General features: G+C 32.9%; 1 protein-coding gene across 4 annotated transcripts in view; it reads right to left on the bottom strand.

Annotated features, from left to right (window-relative positions):
• Positions 1-22039, bottom strand: part of sick (sickie) — a 176819-nt gene that overhangs the window by 76079 nt on the left and 78701 nt on the right. For all 4 annotated transcript variants that reach the window (XM_013311285.1, XM_013311283.1, XM_013311286.1 and 1 more), the window contains exon 3: positions 10789-11102. In XM_013311285.1, the coding sequence (XP_013166739.1) occupies positions 10789-11102 (314 nt within the window). The remainder of the gene's footprint in view (positions 1-10788; positions 11103-22039) is intronic.

Below are 22039 nucleotides of genomic sequence, written 5' to 3'. Positions count from 1 at the left end.
TTTTACATCTGCTTTATTTCAATGGACCAAAAAAAAAACAATAACAAAGCATGATATTGCATCGTTCCCAATTTTTTCGTTCAAGAGTTTAAAAATCACAAAAACAAAAAGAAACCGATTCTTTAAACACGTGGTCATTGTTATTGTTTTATATGTAGTTAAAAAAATTATTTATTTATGTGAAAAAAAGTTTATGAACCGTATTTAGTTAGCTTGGTTAAAAATAGCTATAGCTATATTTGTTAGCTATTTGTGGTTAAGGGACCACAGAAAATAAACAACAAAAGGATAACAAATGGGCATATCAATTAAAAAAATAATTCTAAATCATTAAGAAGCATAAAAATAAAAGTATAATCTTCATGAAATAAAACTTCAACAATTTTCTAAGCTTAGAACTTCATATCCATAATCTATTCCACAATCAAGTCTGTATATTAAAGATGTTTTTCTATTAGTTCATTTAATTAAAATTGAAAACGATTTATCCCTGTTGCAAGACCAGTCTAGGTGTAACGTGGGCAGGACAAGATAGCCCGGTCCAGTCGACGGCAATAAGTAAAACGAAACGCTTGTCGTAAGTCACTTTGCTTTAGGTACGGCGATTGCAAATGGACAGGAGAGCAAAACAATTGCCTCACCGACTCACCGGCTTCGGCACAAGCGCAACTAGTCAGGAGTACTGAACTTTTGGTATAGCTTTTACTTGTATTTCAAAAGAGCATTATGGAAAGTTCGCAATGGTTATTTTATTAGTATAAATAACAATAATATTTATGAACTTCTTGCATGTATTTATAAATTATATAAATAAATTTTGATGTCGTGTAGTAAATATAAGAAACGTAAAACATTTTAATATATTTAAGAGGCATTAAAAGAAGAATCGGTAAAGTTATAATATACAGTGTACAAATGCTAAAATTAAAATGAACTGGAAGATCACAGGTACATTCTAAGAAGTAATTAAAGTATAAAATCTTTGGTTTATATCACGAGTGAGAGTAAACGTGAATCACACGAACAAACGCGTAAACAAAACGAATAGAGACTCGGAATTAACTCCAAACACCGCATTAAAATAAACATCAAAAACGGATCTTTCGTTGCATCCACTTAGACAACTGATAGAGCACGATCCGCGGCTATAAATACATAGAGCTTTGCACACCATATACAATAATCCTTAGCACGATTTGTCACAGAGCGCGCAACTTTCAGAGACGATGTGTTCGCGCACGACACGGGGCGCACAGAGCACGTGCGCGCACGGGCATCGCGGCCGCACGATAGACAGCGCAGTCAACGAAAGAGGGCCTTCGCCCCTTCCGAAACCGTGATCGCGCCGGGATGCAGCGAATGCTAATGCTATAGTGGGTGCGTATGAAAAACTTGCGGCACGGGTGCCATCTGCGACGGGGAGGAGCCCTTGCATTAGCGGGATGACATTATGCACTCACAGAAGGGTTCGCGGCTTATCTCGTTAAATCACCTCGACCCTCGACCCGTCTGCGGCGAAATAATTCAGAGCACCGCGAACTTCCTAATCATTCGGATTTTTCACGAGTGTTGTTTAAAAGCCTTGTTTGGGTTGAGGGAAAAATTATCAGAATTTAGGTAGTTTTTTTCCCAACAAAATATTACTGCGGATGCGGTACTTGGACGATATTTCAAAACAATTTTTAAGTTAAATGAAAATCTGCTAAATGAAATAGTACATAATACTATGAAGTATACTTATTAACATTGATAGATCTACATATGCGAAGTTAATAAAATAATAAAATAACTTATAGGTCAGATGTTCATTGTTACTTGTTGCATAATAATATTAACGCATTATAATGTGAGGGTGCGCGTGGGTCGCAGTCCTTGCCTCACTATGAATTCATAGTTATCGATAATGACAGCAACATCTATTCGCTAACGGACAACTGTTTATTATCCAAATAACAATCGATATTTCAAAGGAAATAATCGAGTGAAATAGTTTAAGTCCAATTTAATATCGATAGCGAACAAACATTTAGAGCAAATGTTAATTTGAAATCGTGAGTTGTTATTTCAAAACAATTTTAAATGTATTTACAACTAGCTGTTGCCCGCGACTCCGTCCGCGCGGAGTTTAAAATAAAATAGTAGCTTATGTGTTCTACATCCATGTCAAATTTCAATGAGATCCGTTGAGACTTTCTAGAGATATCTTTGTACAAACATCCATCGATCCATCTATACAAAATGGGCGTTTATAATACTAAGATAAATACAACTAGTATTTAACAGTTTGCGTATGCTTTCCAATTGGATTTTTTTGTGTTAATCTTCTTAAAAAAACAATATATTGTCCATCGGTTTATTGTAGGACAACACTTCGTACTCAAAACAGTTGTTTTATTTTAATTCTAGATATACAAGATATTATCGTAGTCGTATGTAAAGGACTAAAGCTTTTTACGCTTAACGCACGCATCGCTGAAATTTTAAAAACTTAAAGCGTTTAAAAGCTTCAGAATAATCGTTTACATCTTGCAAAAGTTTATTTTCATAGACGGTCAAGGTATTTGAGAGTTTTTAATAGTTATGTAAACATAACAGGGATCGTCGGTGACCGGACCTGAACGTAATCTACAAGTCTAGGTTCGATCCCTGCTATGTACCAATGTGTTTAATGATTTTCGAATTTCATATGTACATTTCGTCGTCGAGAACATCGTGGTGTAACCTGCCCATATCAGCGAAGAAATTTAAAAATATATGTGAAGTCTACCAACCCACACTGCAGCATAGTCGACTATGGCCTAGTCACCCTAACTTGAGTAGACTTTGAGCTCCTTGGTCTCCTTCAATGTCCCCGCATATATGAGCCAACGATAAACGAACATTACATCGTTATGAAAGATAAACTTAACTTAGTTTTCATGCATTTGCTAATCCGCTACTACTTGATTGATCTTATCTATAAAAAGAACAAAGGAGCTTGTAATATGTTAATTCCTAATTCAACCGTATATTAGAATGGAGACAACGCGGAAATGCGTTATCAGAACGAACTAATTCCCCTACAGCTTGTTAAAACTAACTATTCGTGGAACGTCTAAAAGTATCCGGAGATTTATTACCGTACATTTGAATATTAGTTCTGTACATAAAGGTATATGTATTAGAGTGAAGCACTTTATTTACATAAATAATATGTACACGGTAAATAATGTTGTAAGTACATTAGCACAAATTACTACGAAGCTTTCGTACTAAGCTGTCATAAAATATAAGCGACGCATCAATTTGTAAAGCACATCTCATCTATTATACGTTTTTGATACATTGTGGTAATAAGTATACAATATATTATGTTTACATCTCTTTGTAAAGAAATGAACAGACTATCGATTGCTTACCAAAACTTAACAAGAAAAATCAGTAATCTTTTTCGATTTTAGAAAATTTTTACTTGTTTGTAAAATTATAGTCTCAATCTATCCTATCATATTCTCTATCCGGCATTATTTAAAGTATTTATCTGTGTTATTTAAAAAAAAATATTAATCTTAGATTCACGCTAAAGTCGTATTGTGTAACTACTATTCATTTTTTTTCTCAAAGGTTTTTGGTACTGCTTATACATACTGATTGTAATTTGTACTAAATTTATCCAGAATATTGTTGACATTGGATGTTTGAATTGTGTAATAATAATTTACTTATAGTTTACAACTTTTGTTCAGTAAGCGCACAGGATTAAACGAAGCTTTGGACTCATAATATGTAATTTACGAGGACATAAAGAGGTGCAGTTTAATAAGTGGAATTTGAACGGGGGCCCGTCGTCGTATGCCCACAGTCAGACGATCGTAAAACTTTCGTGTTATACTGAAGTTTCCTTTACAAAAAGTCGAGTACTCATAAAGTACTGTTCAAGGAATTTTGGCCTTTATTGTATTGGTATAAGGTCTAACAAATTAGTGGTACAAGTATGAAGCAATAAAGGTCTATAAATGTTTTAAATAATGGTTGAAAGTATTATTAAAACTATTGGTCCATTGCAGGAATTAAATTTTATTTGGCGATTCTAGATGGTTCTATATTCTATAATTAAACATTTTCCGCAGTCAGTTCCGAAAGTTGTTAACCCATTTTTGTTATGAACGTTTTGTTTAGGAAATTATTATTCCAGGTTAGGTCTTGGAATTGGGTCGAGGTAATAGATTTAAACGATAAGCCGACAATACTAGTTTTTAGTACGTAATTATTTTTTTATTTCTTAATTTACTGAGCTTTACCGTGGTTTAGGGTGAATGTTGATGTTCACCCAACTCGAGTAAAGTAGATTTTTTTATGTTATTTTAAATTACAGTGCAAAATGGAAGCCAAGCAATCAAACCTTATAATTTAAATTAAATAAAAAAAAACATGTAAAAAACAATTCCTGTATCTGGTACGACCGTGTGTGTGGTCGTAAAGTGGCACAATCATGTTTCCTTCCGCGTCTGCCATTTCATTCAACCATTCACTTTGACCGCCCGTCGTTTTAGTTGTATACAAAACATGGCTCCAATATTTGCAGCGACCAAGTAACGTTCGATGAGTGATTTTGTTCATCGCTTTTTTAAATTCGCTTCGGCAAATTACAAACTAACAGTCGTCATTTAAGCAGGTATAAAAATATGCTTGTTCTTATTAAAACTAAATTACTAAAACTAAACACACCTATGACTTAAAACTAACTTTCATATAAATACAATTCCTACACTCCTGTACTTGTAATTATCAGAACTGTTTTATCTTCAAGTCGTAAAGTGATTTATATTTAATTCGATATTTATTGCAAGTTATAATTAGAATTGCAAACATATTGACGAAATATACTAGATAGGTTATAGCCCGCGGTGCGAGACCGAATGTAAACAAATGACACACTACGCCCGCCGCGTCGCCACCGGCTGGGTTTGCTCTTTGCTCTCAAAACAAAAAATATTGCACTCGGTTTCTAACTATGATATTAATATATGAAAATCGCTGCAATCAAGAATCACCATCAGTTTCAACTGAAAAAAACTAACTGTCACTGTTAAATAACTGTGTAAATAATTAAGAACAAAATCTACAAAAAGATTAGTTACGAAAACTTAAAGAGAAAGATGTTTATTCTACTCTTTATCTGTGCCATTATATATTTTTCAAATGTTAGAAATTATCGATTATTTATCGAAATCTTAAACGATAAAATACCTTAGGTATATTAAATATTTTATTAAAGTTAAGGGACAATGCTATGCTATATTTAGTCCAATGAAATCGACAATCTTAAGATCAAATCGTGACCTAAATGCTGTAGTTCTCATTGTGTTCCGTGTCGATTCAAAAGATTGTCGATTTGGTTGCTAGCCCACTGCAACCCTTAATTGGAAATTAGGTTAATTATATTCTAAGCGGTCAGATCTAATGAACTATGTTTGTGGAAAAATAAACGAATAGAAACCTATTCATTTATTTTTATTTACCTTTTAATGCGGCATATAGTTTTCAATTTGTCAAATTTTAAAACCGTAACGCAGAAAACAAGCGCTTTTGCGGGATTAAAAAATCTTTATTTTTCATGAAACGTCATAATTAAAGTATGAAAAATTTCGTAATCTAATTGAGCTATGAAAGCCTGCATTAGTTTTCTTAATGAATAAGATAATGAGGCATTAATAACAATTCTATCCCCTAATATTTTTAATTAGCTCCCCTACGAACTTGAGAGTTATCTAACTTGTTTATCTGTTACGGAGATGACAGGCGGAAACGAGCTATACTAGGGGACGAGGGTGTCAACAAAGATATGTTATTATTTACAACTATACCCGACCCGGGTTCGTAAGCAATTGATCCGGTCGCTACAACTAAATATAAATGCAACACTTACCGTGGGTTTTTGTAACCAAAATCTGCGTTTAAAACATTGTGATCTCTGTTTTGTCAAACATAACAACAGAGATGACGATATGTTTTAAATAGAGATATTGATCTTTGAAACCAAGGGTCAGGCTGTATCTTAACGTATTTATGACCTTAACATGTACCTATTTTTATGTTAGGTTAAGTTTTATAGGCGTCGGTGGCTCAGTGCTCAAGCACTTGACTTGCAATCTGTAGGTCCTGGGTACGAATCCCGCCAAGTACCAATGTATTTTTCGATTTCCGATTTACATATGTAGATTTATTCGTCGTTCTTACGGTGAAGGAAAAAATCGTGATGCAACCTGCACATATCTGAGAACAAATTCAAAGATATGTGTAAAGTCCACCAACCCGCGCTTGGCCAGCGTGGTCGACTATGGCTTAATCACCCTTAACTTAGGGTAGGCTCCGAGCCCCTCGTTGGGGACGTATAGTGAGCTGATGATGATGTTAAGTTTTGTGTAAATGACCACACTAATGTTTCATAGGTAGAAACTAAGATTCGTATGTTGTACGGTTACGGAAAACTATGGTTCATTACACTTTTTAATTGACTTCGATATTCGTAGAGATCGTGCGCACCTAAACGCCTTGAGTCAGACTTTCTAGCAGTCTCTAATTATCAAAGTTAATTGTAGAAACACTTCCTGTGTTAGTTCCTGTTTTAGTACGTATCAATACTGTAAACAATTACGTTTAATTTGGTACGTTATTTTTTATTAGTCAGTTAACTGAATATTTAAATGTTTAGTTACATAGTAGTCTAATTTTCCTTACTATATGTATGTATATTTAGTTACTTATTTTTTAATATAAGCAGATTTTTTTTATTTAATAATATTTCTTGTACATAACATTGCAATATGCTTGTGCTAGAATATTATTTACGACAATAACAGAATTGCAGGATTCGATCTCTTAACCATGTGATCGGAAATCCGTACCCTAAACCATTAGGCTATTGGCGCTTTGAATTCATTTGGTAGAACTTTCTATTTTCGTATTTATTACTACAAAACTTCGAAGAACTTAAACATAACAGAATTCTCTGTCATTAGAGCACGGACTAAATAAATTGAAAATTTGATAGTTTTTTGTTAATATGACGTAAGACCATATTATTACCCCCACATGCCATTATCATACGGTTATATTGTGAATATATAATCATATGATACAGTTAAATAAATACTATTCAATTAAATTAATCGCAATTTTTTTTACATATTATAACACTCAAAAACTGTAAAGAATATTATTAACCTAATTATAAATTAAAATATAATATTACTTAATAACTAACCACTACAAAATAAATGAATTAATTAATACTAAATTAAATAAACTATATACTAAAACTGATACAGTTCGTTATCATTGCGGTCATCGTCATGTTTTAATGAAGTTTAATTTCATGATAATTTATCAAGCATGTACCGAAAGAGCCGGCGCATCGACCGCACAAGGCTCGCCCCGTAAAGGAAAGTAGACCCATTGTGTGAACGTGCTTCACCGGTTGCGAGTAAGAAAAACTATCGGAATTTTAAAACCTACGACGATTTCGACGGACCTTGACATTGCTCGAATTATTGTCCTTGGGTTACGGACGCGCGTTTCGGTTTCAAATCACATATTATTAAAAATTTATCATTAAATAAATCTCGCTTAAATTTGGTATAGATGTAGAACATAGAAGGTCTTCCACATCTATCATAGGTCACATAGGCTACTTATTTATTTTATATTTATATGTGGATTGAATCGTGAGCAACAGCTCTTAATGAATAAACGATTGTAGTTTTTAGTTACACTCGGAAGTTTTTGTTATCAATAAAGCTCATTTTGAGTGAGGTAAAAACAGACACACTACAATCATATTCATCGTGGCGTGACAACGAATGACAGACAATAGCTTGTTAGTCTTTTGTCGTGAGTTCGGGAGTCCTGTCGCGGCGTGACATCCTCGTATTGTCTACGTAATCAGGGAAGCATTGACCGTCAGCCGAGGGTTGGGAACCTCATGTACCGCACTTGTATATAGACAAGCCTTTGCACATAGAGGTCATGATGGGCTAAATATGTATTAGAAATATGAAAATATTTTCATATATGTTTGTATGTTTTAATACGCTAAGCTTACAGTAGAATCACGACATTTTATTATCAGAAAACCAATCCCCTTGACTATTCTCGTTTAACATGATTACAAAGATGTTTCATTGGATTTTTTGTTCTATCAACGACACCCATAGGACAAGAATGAGAATAAGCCGACTGTTTGTTTTACATTAAAGTTGCTTCCAAAGAAAATCTTTGACAGTTTAAATTTCAAAGTTTTAAAATATCCAATAAGTATTTTTTTTAAATGAGTTACGACCTTTTACCACAGGATCCGTCGACATTGTTATCAGTATTAAGACCATAAAAAATGTAAACAGATAATGGTTAACAGACTTGTATTGTAAGTTGTTTTTAATTTAAGCGCGGTCATAAAAAAGAACGACGCTTTCGAAAAGCTTCAAAGGACAATGTTTACGTAAATTTGAATGTCATCCATAGTAAGAATACAGAATCTATTAAATATAAGTTTGAATAGTAAAATAACACGTTTTTTTGGTTACAATAGTGTTGGGTGGACCTTGACTATTAACGGTCCACTTAACATAATAATGGATGAAAATATCTTCAATGGATTTCAAATTTAGTAGTTTCGAATTCAAATTATACTTCGTTTATGTAAAGAACGATTTTGTGTAATTAATACAATAAACTCTCAGTTTTGAAAACGATAAATATATGTATTACAAAGCAACGAAATGAAACATTTCATAGAAGCTTTTAACAGATGTTTTTCTTCTTCACAATCATATTATAATAACAGAGAAATATGATTTGACAACGATCGCATAATATATTATCTTCATCCCGCGTAATACTAAGTCGCACATGAAATTGCATGTTTCTTGGAACTTGCGCTCTTTGTTTACTAACATAGATCGTGAGTAAACCCATAATGATGAGCATCATCTCGGCAACTCGCCAATAGAGGGCGCTAACATAAATAGAATGTCGCCGGGCAACAGTAGAAGTGCAGTAACTGCAGTAAACGAGAATTATGGCCATCGCGGTGGGCATTTCCGATCTTCCGTTTCGATTTCACTCGCCGCGTTTACCATTGCACTACGATTTGTAAGACAGCGTTCAGTCGATCTTGTAGATTTAATTTAGTCAGGTTATAAATCCCTACGAGAGAGGAATAAACTCGGAACGCCTGGCTATTTATAGATAAGTTACTTCAGGGCTTTCACTTTTAGGTTGCATGAAAGAACAAAAAATATTTAATAGGGATGAGCCATGGGAATATCGTAATTTTTTAATTTTTACACATTTATCAATATTATTAATATAAGTTCGCCATTTATTACTCGTATGAAAATATACTACTTTAAAGACTGATTGCGTTTTGCAAACTGCTATTGTTAAGGGGGGCAACCAAAACGATCGCATAAAAACAGGCTAGCCCATTGAATTTTTAAATTACGCTCAGTTCGAATGTTTCAATTCTGAGACGATAAAAAGCGCTAAAATAATAAGTATTAAACAATTATCTCTTGCGTGCTTATTCCTCATTACTGTAGTGACAGCCCTTTCTATGACTAATTTGTGTGTTCGCGCGTGCGCACGCGCAGCTTCTCTCGTTACGACTCGTTGAGAAATCACGGCAGAGAGAACTCATTCGCTTATTATTAATGCGCTAATATTAGTTTAGTTGCGCTTCAAAGTAACTCTCTAACTTGTCAAGATTCCTTTGATTCGTTTTGGTCGAGACTTCGATTTATCTGAGGTGTTCAGAATTTACGCTATTTGTTTGCAGCAGAGACTGTAGTTTTAAGTGCAAACTTATAAGATGAGCCAGTATAGTATTTGTTTTTATTAAGCATGACAAATTTATTTAAATTTAGACCTTTATTTATTGAAGGAAACATAAGAGGGACCTAATTATATTTAGATGAAGGGCATAGACTGATGTAACTTTTTAATCCAAGCCTGGTTGGATATTTTAAATTATGAATGTTCTTCATACACCGTAAAATGACAAGAGTAGAATTTAATAAAACGAGTTGCATAGCGTACTGTAAACATGTACTATATGTTTTTTTATCTCTCAATGGCGTTAAAAACATTCTGAGTAATCCTGGTAAATTTGTCAAAAAATAAGAATAACGTAGACAAAAAAATACCGCAATATTTGTAAAGCCATTAATTAAAAGAAAAGAAAAGAAGTATTGTGCAGTTAAAAATAAACTGTTCCAATTCACCCGCAGACTAAACAGATCACGTCGAAAACCAAACAATGGTTTGTTCTTCCTGCAACCCTAGTGTATAAGTCTGCCGACCTTATTAGCGGGCCAAAATAATATTTAAAAATAAACATCGATCCAACAAAAATAAGCATCGTAAACCTTACAAATCGCTAATATATATTAATTGAGGACTTTTATTTTAATATTTTTAAGTAAGCCGGTACACGTGATTTTGCGAGTGCTACGTTTCGCGAATAATATTCGCAAATTACTATAGCGAAGTTATTAACTAAGTTTTAATTTTGTTTTTATACATGGTAATAAATTTTTGAAACATTTGGTTTTCTTTTGTATCAAAAAAGCGCCATCTAACAAAATATCTGTGAACTATTGAAAATGTTCGTCGTTGTTAGCTTCAGGAACTACTTATAGATGGCGCTTTACCATACAAAGAAATAATAATTAATGTAGATTTGTAAATCGAGATCTTTGGAAAAATAAATTGTTGACAGTAAAAATATGAAATTAATAGAAATCTTACCTATTAGCTGTTAATGTCGTCATCTCGACGTTGTTTCCGCAGGCGGTTAAAATTTCATCGCAACTGCTGCCACCTGTTATCCGCTGCACGGAACTTAGCGGAACATCCTCGCCTGAATTCTTTCCAATCGTCGTTCCATTGCCACTAGATGGCGTTATTCTTTGTTTCGACGCTTGTTTGTGGCGGCTCAGTGCAAAAAATAGGGCAAGTACAGCTTTTAATTTCGCGTCCCGAATGTCCACAGCTGTTACTTGTTCTAGCCCCTGGACTTTTTGCGCGTGAAGGAAATCCAAACAGCACTGCACGTTTTCCAACTGAAAGGATAAACAAAGTATGTTTATTATTTCATTGATCCGAAATATACACATTATGTTTGAATATTTAAATTATTTTAGAAACATAAATAAAAGATTCTTTCGAAAACATATTTTTGACATTCATAAATTATATACAAATACTATTGCAAACAACGATTTATACTATGACTGTACTAATTAATTAATTTCTAAAGTTATCTACGTAGTAAAGCTTCAAGACTCCTTAGTGTCTATTTACTCTGATTATGGTTTATCTATAATCAGAGTGGTAGTTAAATATAAATTTCAATAACCACATATGGGTCCTGAATAAGATCAATAGTGAATTAATTACCATACGACATTTATTATGCTTAGAGAATATAAATCATATCTTAACCCCGTTCGATATTAGACACGTACAAAAATTCGCGAAACACTAATACGGAAAGTAATTTGAAGCTACAAAAGTTTGTCGCGCGAAACGCATCGCGATTGACAATCCATAACCGCGGGTTGCCGCGCTATTGTTATTCGAATGCATTTCTGACGACACGCGACCCGCTTTGCTAATGAGTATAGCTTCAAATAAGCTTTGGTAACAATAAAATTACTCAATTTATTAACGTTTTTAACAATCACAACATTTATCGATTCCGTTCAAAATATCTTACAAAGACGACAATGGTTTTTATGTATAGAAGTTAGATTAAGTTTGTTTATGGACTGGACTAACCGTGGATTTCTAAGACCAAAATCTTTGTATAAAACATATCATCAACCCTGTCATTGTCTTTGACTAAATAGATATAACAATAGGTTTTTAAACCGAGATTGGTCTCGGAAACCTATACATTGAAAGGCTTCTATTTTGATAAGCAATTACTTCTATTATGAATTAGATTAGATTAATTATAATCTAAGGTGCGATTTAAATAATTAGAAAATTAGTAAGATTAATGCAACTGAAGACAGCTTTCCTTTAATTAATGTAATCCTAGGAATTAAATATAATTAGTGTGCAGTTTGAGAATGACAGGCGAAGACATTCTGTGCGATGTATCGTAACACGCATCTCGGATCTTTGTTACGCAAGAACTCAACGATGTGACAGATTTAGGCGACAATACGTCCCTTGTTACATTGTTTTATACATTGTTGCGGACAAATGATTTAAATGTAAATAAATTTTCGATTATTCATGCGTAATAAACTTTTTAAAAGTTAAGAAACTAAGAAGTACTTCAGTAAATTATATATTAGTATTGTATATTAGTCTGAGTTAGATATTTGCACCATTATCTTGGGACTTATACTGATAATAGGTGTCGCCCGCGACTCCGTCAGCGTGGAATTAAAAGCAATTAGTAGTATATGCGTTCATCCAAGCTATCTTCTACATCTATGCCAAATTCCATCGCTATCCGTTGAGCCGTTCTGAAGGTACCTTCTAACAAACTTCAATCCATACATCGAAACATTTGCATTTATAATATTAGTAAGGCTAAAAGGGACTGCCTTTTTCTTAAATAATTTCCACTCTTCAAAGCTAAAAAGTCTTCTGAACATTCAGCTGAATCATTATAGTAACTCAATAACCCAATTTCGATCCTCAGTTGTCGTGTTAAACTGTTGATTGGAGTGTTAATTAGTTACTTACCATATGGTCGGCGGTCAAATGAAACACTTTAAGACTACGTAATAGATAAGTCAAGGAACTGTCATTTAATACAGTCTGATAAAAATAATCACACGTTTAGTACCAATTAGTGTATAAAACGTGCAAATTATCTCTTTAATGTGTCCTGTATATAACAGATGCGATACTTTATCACTGACATCTAAAAATGGACTGGCCATAAAACGTAGTATTTTGTGCCTATTTGAATTTTGACATTTTGGCACCGATGCGATTTGTAGCGGTGGTGTGGATTCGAACTAATAATATAGTTAGAATTACCTGTCACGTAACATCAATAGGAATGGTCATAGACATCGCCGGATGAACAGGATCAAAACGAAACTATAATTTCCAATCAATGGCCTATCCATTTATTAAGATCAGTGTTATCACATCACTTAAAGTTTTTAATCATAGTTTTTGTTTTAAACAATTCTTTGTTCTATAATTTTGAATATGGAACTTTCTGAGCAATAGTTATATTTTTTTATCCAGGTATTTCAACAATGAAAAGTCATGAATTTTATGGAAAATAATAATTTCCTTAATATGATACTTGCATCTAATCATATATCATACTGTTAGTGGTGTAGGAAACACAATACGGATATAGTATTTCCTATTGTCGGAGAGCGGCAGCCGATAGTTAGGACGTCATGTGGCGAATCACGCACAAAGAAGAATAGTCGTTATGTATATTTCCATAAAGTGCATTATACTTAAACATGCAATTTTAGCTTTTATTCACTAGAGATAATGGCAGTTTTTAAGTAGAGCTGCAAATCAACGCCGCGGGCTACCACTGAAAACGTACAGCGATATTTCGTTGAGCTTTTCTCTTTTTGGTTTTCATTTGCGGCTTATAAAATAAACGGTTTAAAACCCACAATTTGCAAATTATGCATTTTAATATAATTTATATTTTTTTAATTTATTTCATAACTTTGTAACATTCGTATGATACAAATAGTAATATCTATAATGCATTAACACTTTCAGTGCCACCAAGTCTATTCATTTCTTCACTTCTATACGTAAAAATGGTCGTAGTAGTGAATGTGTTAATTAACTTGCCTATGTCAACTTAACCTAAACTATCTAAAACGAAATTAATAATAGTAATTGACAGAGACAATTTGATAAAAAAACGATAATTTTTTCCAGGTCAAAAAATAAGAGATAATTAGAATAACAACGATGAACAGTATTCGTTTGTCAGAAAACACTGAAATAAATTACACATTATTTGGATAATAGAACGTAGTTTATTTAATTCAGACTAAGGCTTGTTACAATAACTCATGTAGGTTCATTCGGTTGTAGTTTCGTTACACGTAGAGTAGGTACTGGTGCATTAATCGGGCGTAAAACGCGTCAAACCGGTTGCACACGAAATTTTTTAACATAAAATTATTGATTAAATGTCGTTCTTGAAAGGTGACTTAAGGCACATTGCATTTTATATCTCTGAAAATTAAAAAAAAAATAGTTTCGAAGTTCACTTATATTATGTTTAAAAACAAATGTTGCTATTATAAATAATTCTAACATAATTAATTACAAACTTGAAATATTCATAAAATCAGGTCAAATTTAGACAGAAATTGTTTTTTATTTTCATAAATTTATAACGACGATTAGTTATTTAACTCTTATTTATTTAACTAACTATATTGTTTTTTAAAGTAAATTAAGAAATAAAAAAATAATTTAAGAGTACATTTTTAGTTCATTACTGGCTGACGTACGGGACTGCCTTCGCGCGGTGTTAAAAAACCTAAATAAGCCTATGTGTGCTTTCAGACTATGTTCTACATCCATGCATAAATTTTTCCAGATTCAATGAACCGTTCTGGAGATACCTTCTCTCTCTAGTCTCTCTCTATCTCTCTCTCTCTAAACATACACATTTATTAGTAAGATACTAAGATTTAAATGAGGAAAATGGAGAAAAAAATTACTTCGATTCCCGATCCACTGTATACGAAATGGTAATTAGTTTACGCACGTTAACCCTAACACTGCGGCCTAGTATCAGCATTGGTAGTGCATTCAGGTTGCGACACGGCAGACACGGCGCCGGTCCTTAAATGGTTCGTCTCCTGAGCTCATAGGTCACGCAGCGAGCTCCCGAGATGCCTTTTGAAACCCCGGCAACGCGACGAGAATTACGGGTTTTGTGTACGCTCGTGTTGTATCACTCTTACGACATACGATTTATTTGTTTTTTTCTTTTTAATGTTTATACGGTGACCTGATGTGGCACTGGCACAAAATAACAACACAAGATTTATTTTGTCAATCTGTAACTTTTTTCATTTATTCAGTACTCTGATTTTTTTTTTAAATTATAATTCGCCACTATAATTTTAAATTCGTAAATGTCCGGCAGGATTTATGATCCAAAAAGTATATGTAGATAATACAAAAAAAAAATATTTTAAACGAAATCTTTTTAGCTATCTTTTACTTTATTTTGACTTCTTATATTAATATATATAACAAAGGATTCTAGTTTTAGCTACATACTAGATATATAACTGTAGCTAAAACGTTTAGCTAAATTAGCGAATGCGCCTTTGCACAAAGTGAATTCTTACTCAGAAAGTAACTTCGCACGGAGGCGCATATAATGGCACGGATGAATTCAATTGGGCCATCCGTCTGGAAGTGGCTCGTATGCCTGTATCCTACGACGCGTTAACATTCTTAAGACGTCGTAATCTTTAATAACCCACTCTATTCATTCCAACTTTTACGCATAGAGAAATACAGATAAGTTCAATAAATGTTTACTTCAACTATAGTTACAAATTGAATGATTAGAATTGTGAACGTTTTTCAAAATACTACGACTTTGGTCTCTACTTACTCTACTTGTTATCCTTCAATATAGATAAAAAGCCGTCATATTTACATTTAATATTATAACTTATAATATTATTTTACTGTCGATGATTAATTAAATATATAATAATTTATAATTTCTAAAACATGGTCTACGTGTATTTTCATTCTATAGAATATTTTCAATAAACTTTGTCTAACAATAAACGTTTAATGTTTGTAATAAAATAACTAAGCAACTGTATAACAAATTACAACAATCATAATGCATTAATAATCTTGACATAAATACAATTATGAAGCGTTACTCATTTGTTTTGATTCATCTCCGAGAACTTGCAAGCTTTAAGGAAAACAAAAATAGAGTAAAATTAAACATTATGGTTTGGCAAATAACATTATTGAACTATTTGAGATATCAACTCTCGATATAAAATACATTTTTTTTAAATAATCAATATTACTAGCCAGTATTATTTTGAACATTAGCTAGAACTTTACAGTGCTAGACTTTTTGCGTTCAACCATTTCCCGCTTTTAGGTCATCAGTCCATCTGACAGATGGGCGCCACTTCTAGCTAATAAATGACATCGATTCCAATACTTTCCTCTCATTTACTACATCGATAAACAAAACAAGACAAATAACAATTTTTATACAATCAAAAATGGAGTTAATTAAAAGTATTTTCAAATGTTATTCAATAAAAATTTGAAATCCATAACAAACTATAGAAACCATAGATAATACTAATTCATCTTATTAAAAACCACGCAATAGATCAATTTTAAAGTTAAACAAATTAACTTTCTCAAGCGCTGACAAATTGCCTATTAAAACTCTGTACCGTACAGTATCTAATTCACTCCGGTGAGTAATCTATTATAAAGTATCCGATTGACCTGATAAACAATCTTCTGTAATAAATTGTAACACAAAGAGTAGCGTAACTAAAGTGCATTGTATGAGGAAAGTATTAAAATACAGCGTATCGTTGGTCGAGCACGCGCGCTGCAAGCTGAAACTTTTCGCCCTTTACATCGTCACTTCACCTTAATGTATCAGGAATATTAATTTTACGTATTAAATATCAAATACAAAGTTTCTTTAAATTAAATAGCAATGGAACTTTCTAAAATTGCTAAGTTTTAAACGAATATCGAGGATAGAATCGTGGAAGTCTTTAAGTATTTAAAGGAGTCGTTTCTCGAAAGATTAATCGTAACGTTAATCTATAAAGGTTCTACAAAATGTTAATAATGCAATAACATAGCTCAGTGAGAAAACATTTGTATTGTAAACAGATTAAAAACATAAATAATTCACTTAATTCTTAAGCAATATTATTACCTATATATTTTCTCTCAATTTAAAACTGAAATATAACATGTTATTCCTTCGAATAAATCGTAAGTCACAAGACATGGAAAGTTACTTTTGAATTTAAGGTTTACATCACACTTGAATTCAAGGTGAAAAATAATTGACCAAAGGCGGCATAAAATTTGTCTTGGACTTCAGTAGTATATGTTTATAAGATCTTTATAACCTTTTGAGAATTAATAAAGTAGTCATTATATTTTCATTGGTGTAGCGAATGCGCGGCAGAATTTCAAGTGCATCCCGTTATTCAGGCTTAGGTCAGGGCACACGAGGTGGCCAAGTGTGCCGAGGTCTGGTCTCTTAACTGGAACAAGCTATATATCTGTTTATGAGCAATATTTCACATGCACGAAAACGAGTTCGTAATAAACAAAAGCACAACGCGTGGATAAAAATTATCTTTGTAAATTGGTACATTGGATTTGTTTTCTGACATTTTCGTGTCTACTGCGTGGGTAATATTTTGATGGAATATCTATATGGATAGTAAAGAATGTTTAAATTGACCTAATATATTGGTAGTGAATTAGAAAACCGGGTTGATTTTCGCAAATAAACTACATTACAGCTAGCTGCTTAAGTTACCATTTTGCGCATGTAAGTATACAAAAACAATTCTACATAAGACAAATTATAAAGTAAACATATAAGGTAGCAAAAAAGGTAACGGCCACTTGGATTCACCAAAATAGCAAAGCGATCGCTGCCCATAGACATACGAAATTGTCTACCTCTAATAGACGGAGGAGGGGAGGCTCGTAATGGGAGAATTTACCCTTCACATACATGCCCTTCTCCACCAAATCAACTTCTCCTTCCCATCATTAGATATATTAGAAAAAGTTGGCATGTTTACTATTAAGATATAAAACATTATTAAAAATATTTAATTTACCGCATCCGAAAATAATTATTCATATCAAACTGTTTAGTCATAAAAATAACTTTGGCGATCGATACAGGAAACATAAATTGTTTAGTTGATCAATACAAAAATATCAAATTTCCTGCATCCTTTGCTTGGATAAGTTTAATCTGTTTCTTTTTACTATGTCAAGATCTGATGTTGTTCATCTTAATTTAAAATCCCATTCTTAAATCGGAAAAAATATTACTATATATAAAAATTAAGAAAAATGTTTTACGAATAATCTATGGCTTTTGCCATATGTTAAAATTTTATAAAAAAAAGGTGTTTATTGGAAAATATTTTTAAATACAGTCGAACCAGGATAACCTAGACTTATCGTCCGGTCCCGACGGACGACTAAGCGAAAAACGCGGTTAAGAGAGACACCTCTGTAACTAAAAAAAACATCATGGACCTTGAAACCTTGGACTTTCATTTGTCCAGTTCTGACTATAGTTATTATTAATAATTCATCATACATTATTTAATAATCTTGTACTGGCCACTACTAAAAGGTCCAAAGAGGTTCCAATTGACCATCTTGTAATTAACGGACTACTAAATAAGTTTAAGTACGTAACATCACATGTAACACTGATTGATGCGAGCTAACGCCTACATCGGACGCATTAGGAACTTTTTGTGACAATATAAAGTGGTTACGTCAAGCTGTTAATGATTAAAGAGAATGCACAACTGGCAATTAAAACGGTAGCCTGCGTACCCAGTAGTAGAAAAGTAATTAAATTTCTACTTTAATCACTTCAAAATAAGAGTTAAATTTGAATGAATTACAGACATGTCATATAAATAAGCAGGTGTACTTCAATAACCTAATGACACTGACACCGAGTAATATTCGTAAAAGTTTAAGTTACAAGATATTATCGGCGATGTAAATTCTCGACTATTAGCGGCTTTCTCTGCGCGATGTATTCTTACTTTCGGTGTATACTACGGGTTCATAAATCTGTCGTATGTAACAAATTAGCCCACTTATAACGAATGGGCGAGGTGTGACGTGCACGGTACAAATCTTACAGTGTTTTCTTTTGTATATGGCCAGTGCCCACTCGACAATGTATGCTTCGATTGAAGTACCCGTGAGAAATGTGAACACATTTTTCGTTCGAGAAGGTCCATAATTCATTTACAATTGAAAGTTACTAAGTATACAAAATAGCCTTTAGACCTAAATGAAGCGGGAACTAATACAACAACGAACGCTAAAGCTTTTCATCACGCGTTTTTAATTTTACATGTCGTTTCCAAATTTGAAAAAAATATTCAAACATACGTTCTCATGAAAAAAGGTGATATTTTACATAAAAAAACATTCTTTCAGACTGTAAAAACGTTACTTTTAGGCTTATTTAAAAAAAAGAAATGACAATTAAAAATTATGTTATGCAACAGTTATAGTATAGATGCGAAGTTGGAACAAAAGAAAGTGCTTGTGTCCACAGACTACGGAACCACGACATTGCGCGGCTTGCTTTTGATCGCGGTGTAGGATTTCACTGCCATATTTGACAGCGAATGCAACGTACCTATTTGTCAAAGTAGCGCTATCAGTGTTCTTTAATTTGGAAGTCACCTTGACCACAAATTGATATAAGCACATCAGGTTTGTTGTCCTTTAGAACTACATATATTCATTTCACTCACTTAAATTAGTTAACTGAATATCACTTGTACGTTATAATTATTTTGTTACTATATGTCGCATGCGACTCCGCTCGCGCGGTATTAAAAAAAAATAATTAGTATCCTATATGTGCAAGATTATGTTCTACATCTATGCCAAATTTCAGCGAGATCCGTGCAGCCGTTCAACAAACAAACATCCATCCATCCATCTATCCATCCATCCAAACATTAACATTTATAATTATTAGTATAATATAGTATTAGTAAGAAGTAAGATGACGTATTGTGGACCGTTACCGAATGTCCGTTACGTTTCAAACGTGTAGAACACGGAGGCTCGCTACTCGCTATTACGATTCGAACGCCGACCTTTCTATTGACAAGTTCATGGGCACGCACAACACTACAGCAATACGAACGTATTGAATCAAATATATTTGATGGGTGCGAGAGTTTTATTGATTAAATAAAATATCTTTAATTGGCCAAACAATGATTTCTGGGTGGAATGTTTCTGGTTTTAACGTCGTATTTGAAATCTTGTTTAAAAAGCTGATAAATTAAAAAAGGTATATAAAGAGGTATCCGTTCATTTCATACTTTACTTGTGTAAGATTTAAGCTGTTAAAATTATTTTAAAGTTAGTGCTAAATATGTAGTTAGAAAACAGTATGTTTTGATAAGAGTTGTATTATCAGATATAATAAAAAAATATAAAGTAATTAATTGCTCACTCTTGATAAAATATATTGATAATATTAATCAATATCTAACGATAAATGTAACATGAACGCACCTAATTAGATAACATTTGGTGTAAATAAGGCACGTATGTAGGTCAGCTCTTATACACATATACTTTTAGTCTCTTCATAAGTGTTTACGTGACTTTTACATTCTAATATAATTATGGTGGCCTCTGAGAAAATCTAATATTTAAGATTAGTCATCAAGGAAAGCTAATATGCTAAAGTTGTGCTAAATATTATTATACTCAAATATACAATTAATAAAATAAATACACTTCATGTCTGTCTGTCTGTACGCAAAAGCGCGTTTGAGCCAAACAATATTATTTTCAATTCCGCGTTGACGAAGTCGCGGCCAACCGCTAGTATGAACTTTGTAAAGATTTGATTGGATTTGCAAAGATTAATCATCATCGATTCAGAGACAATATTAATAATATTGAAAGAAGTAATAAAATTGAATCGGGTTTTGTAAAGTTATTAAAAAGTCAATAACTTGAACCGACAATTTCAAAGAAACGAAATATACATTAATTATTATCACGAAGCATCGTATATCAAAAGTATTCGATTTATCTTTCTAAAATGGTCATTGACTTTTGCTATTATAATCCACAAAAGGAGGTAAATCGTGTTCTATATACTCTATGATTGGTGTGGGCGGGATAAGATTTCTCGCAGACGTGACAATTGTGCCGGCGACGTGACACCGACGAACTGTGATCTCACCACTTCTACAACCACAATGGCGAACTGGCTCATCTTATGATAGCCATGACCGACTTGATATCAAATTAACAAACTTTTATTAAATTCATAATATGTATGTGAATTGTGTTGAGCTTTATAATATCTGTTGGTTCATTTATCTCAAATTGTGCCTCTTTCATCTATACTAATATTATAAAGCGGAAGATTTTATTTGTTTGTTTAAACGCGCTAATCTCAGAAACTACTGGTCGATTTAAAAAAATCTTTTTTGCTGGATAGTCCATTTATAGAGGACGGCTTGAGGCTATATAACATTACGCTGCGATCAATAGTTTTTTTTTATTCCGCGCGGTCGTAGTCGCGGGCGACAACTAGTAATAATATAAACTATAAACTACATTTTGGAGAACGTCTACAAATTGTTTCAGAGTCCATTTCCTTCATGAAAACATATCGTCTATAACCTACGGCTCATACATTGCTAGATAGCTCTCTTTAATCACCACAAAATTAGTCCCGTGTCTCTAGCTAACTATTTACTTGCGTCATTCATTAATATATTATCTTACTGAATTTCCTCTATCAATCTAATTCAACATATTTATGACTACAATCAGTCGGTACACTTAATACAAAATAAACGTGTGAAACAAGCTTCATAACTGTATCATTATAATATATCATTCTTAACCTACTTCACTCACACAATTTATCGTGTGGTCATCTCTTAATTTACCTAGCCCCGACTCTAATAGATAAAGTTGTGCCACACACTACGTTAGCACTATATTAGCGAATCTATACAACTCGTTTGGCTGTTCTATAAATTAAAAGACATTGTTCAATAGCAATATTGTATCATGCTTGCTTGTTATGCTTCTTTTCGTGGAATTATTTCTCTTAAGAGACCTCTAATTGTGTTCTATATAAACATGCTATTGACAATGAGATCGGTATGAGCAATCCGTTGAGTAAGATCTGCATTTTAGGGCCTGAGTCACGTTTAATGTTGCTAGAGCCCAT

The sequence above is a fragment of the Papilio xuthus genome, unplaced genomic scaffold (genome assembly GCF_000836235.2).
Source record: "Papilio xuthus unplaced genomic scaffold, Pxut_1.1 DF827680.1, whole genome shotgun sequence".
NCBI lineage: Eukaryota > Metazoa > Arthropoda > Insecta > Lepidoptera > Papilionidae > Papilio > Papilio xuthus.
Note: the sequence above shows the minus strand (reverse complement) of the source record. Positions and strands in the feature narration are given on the sequence as shown.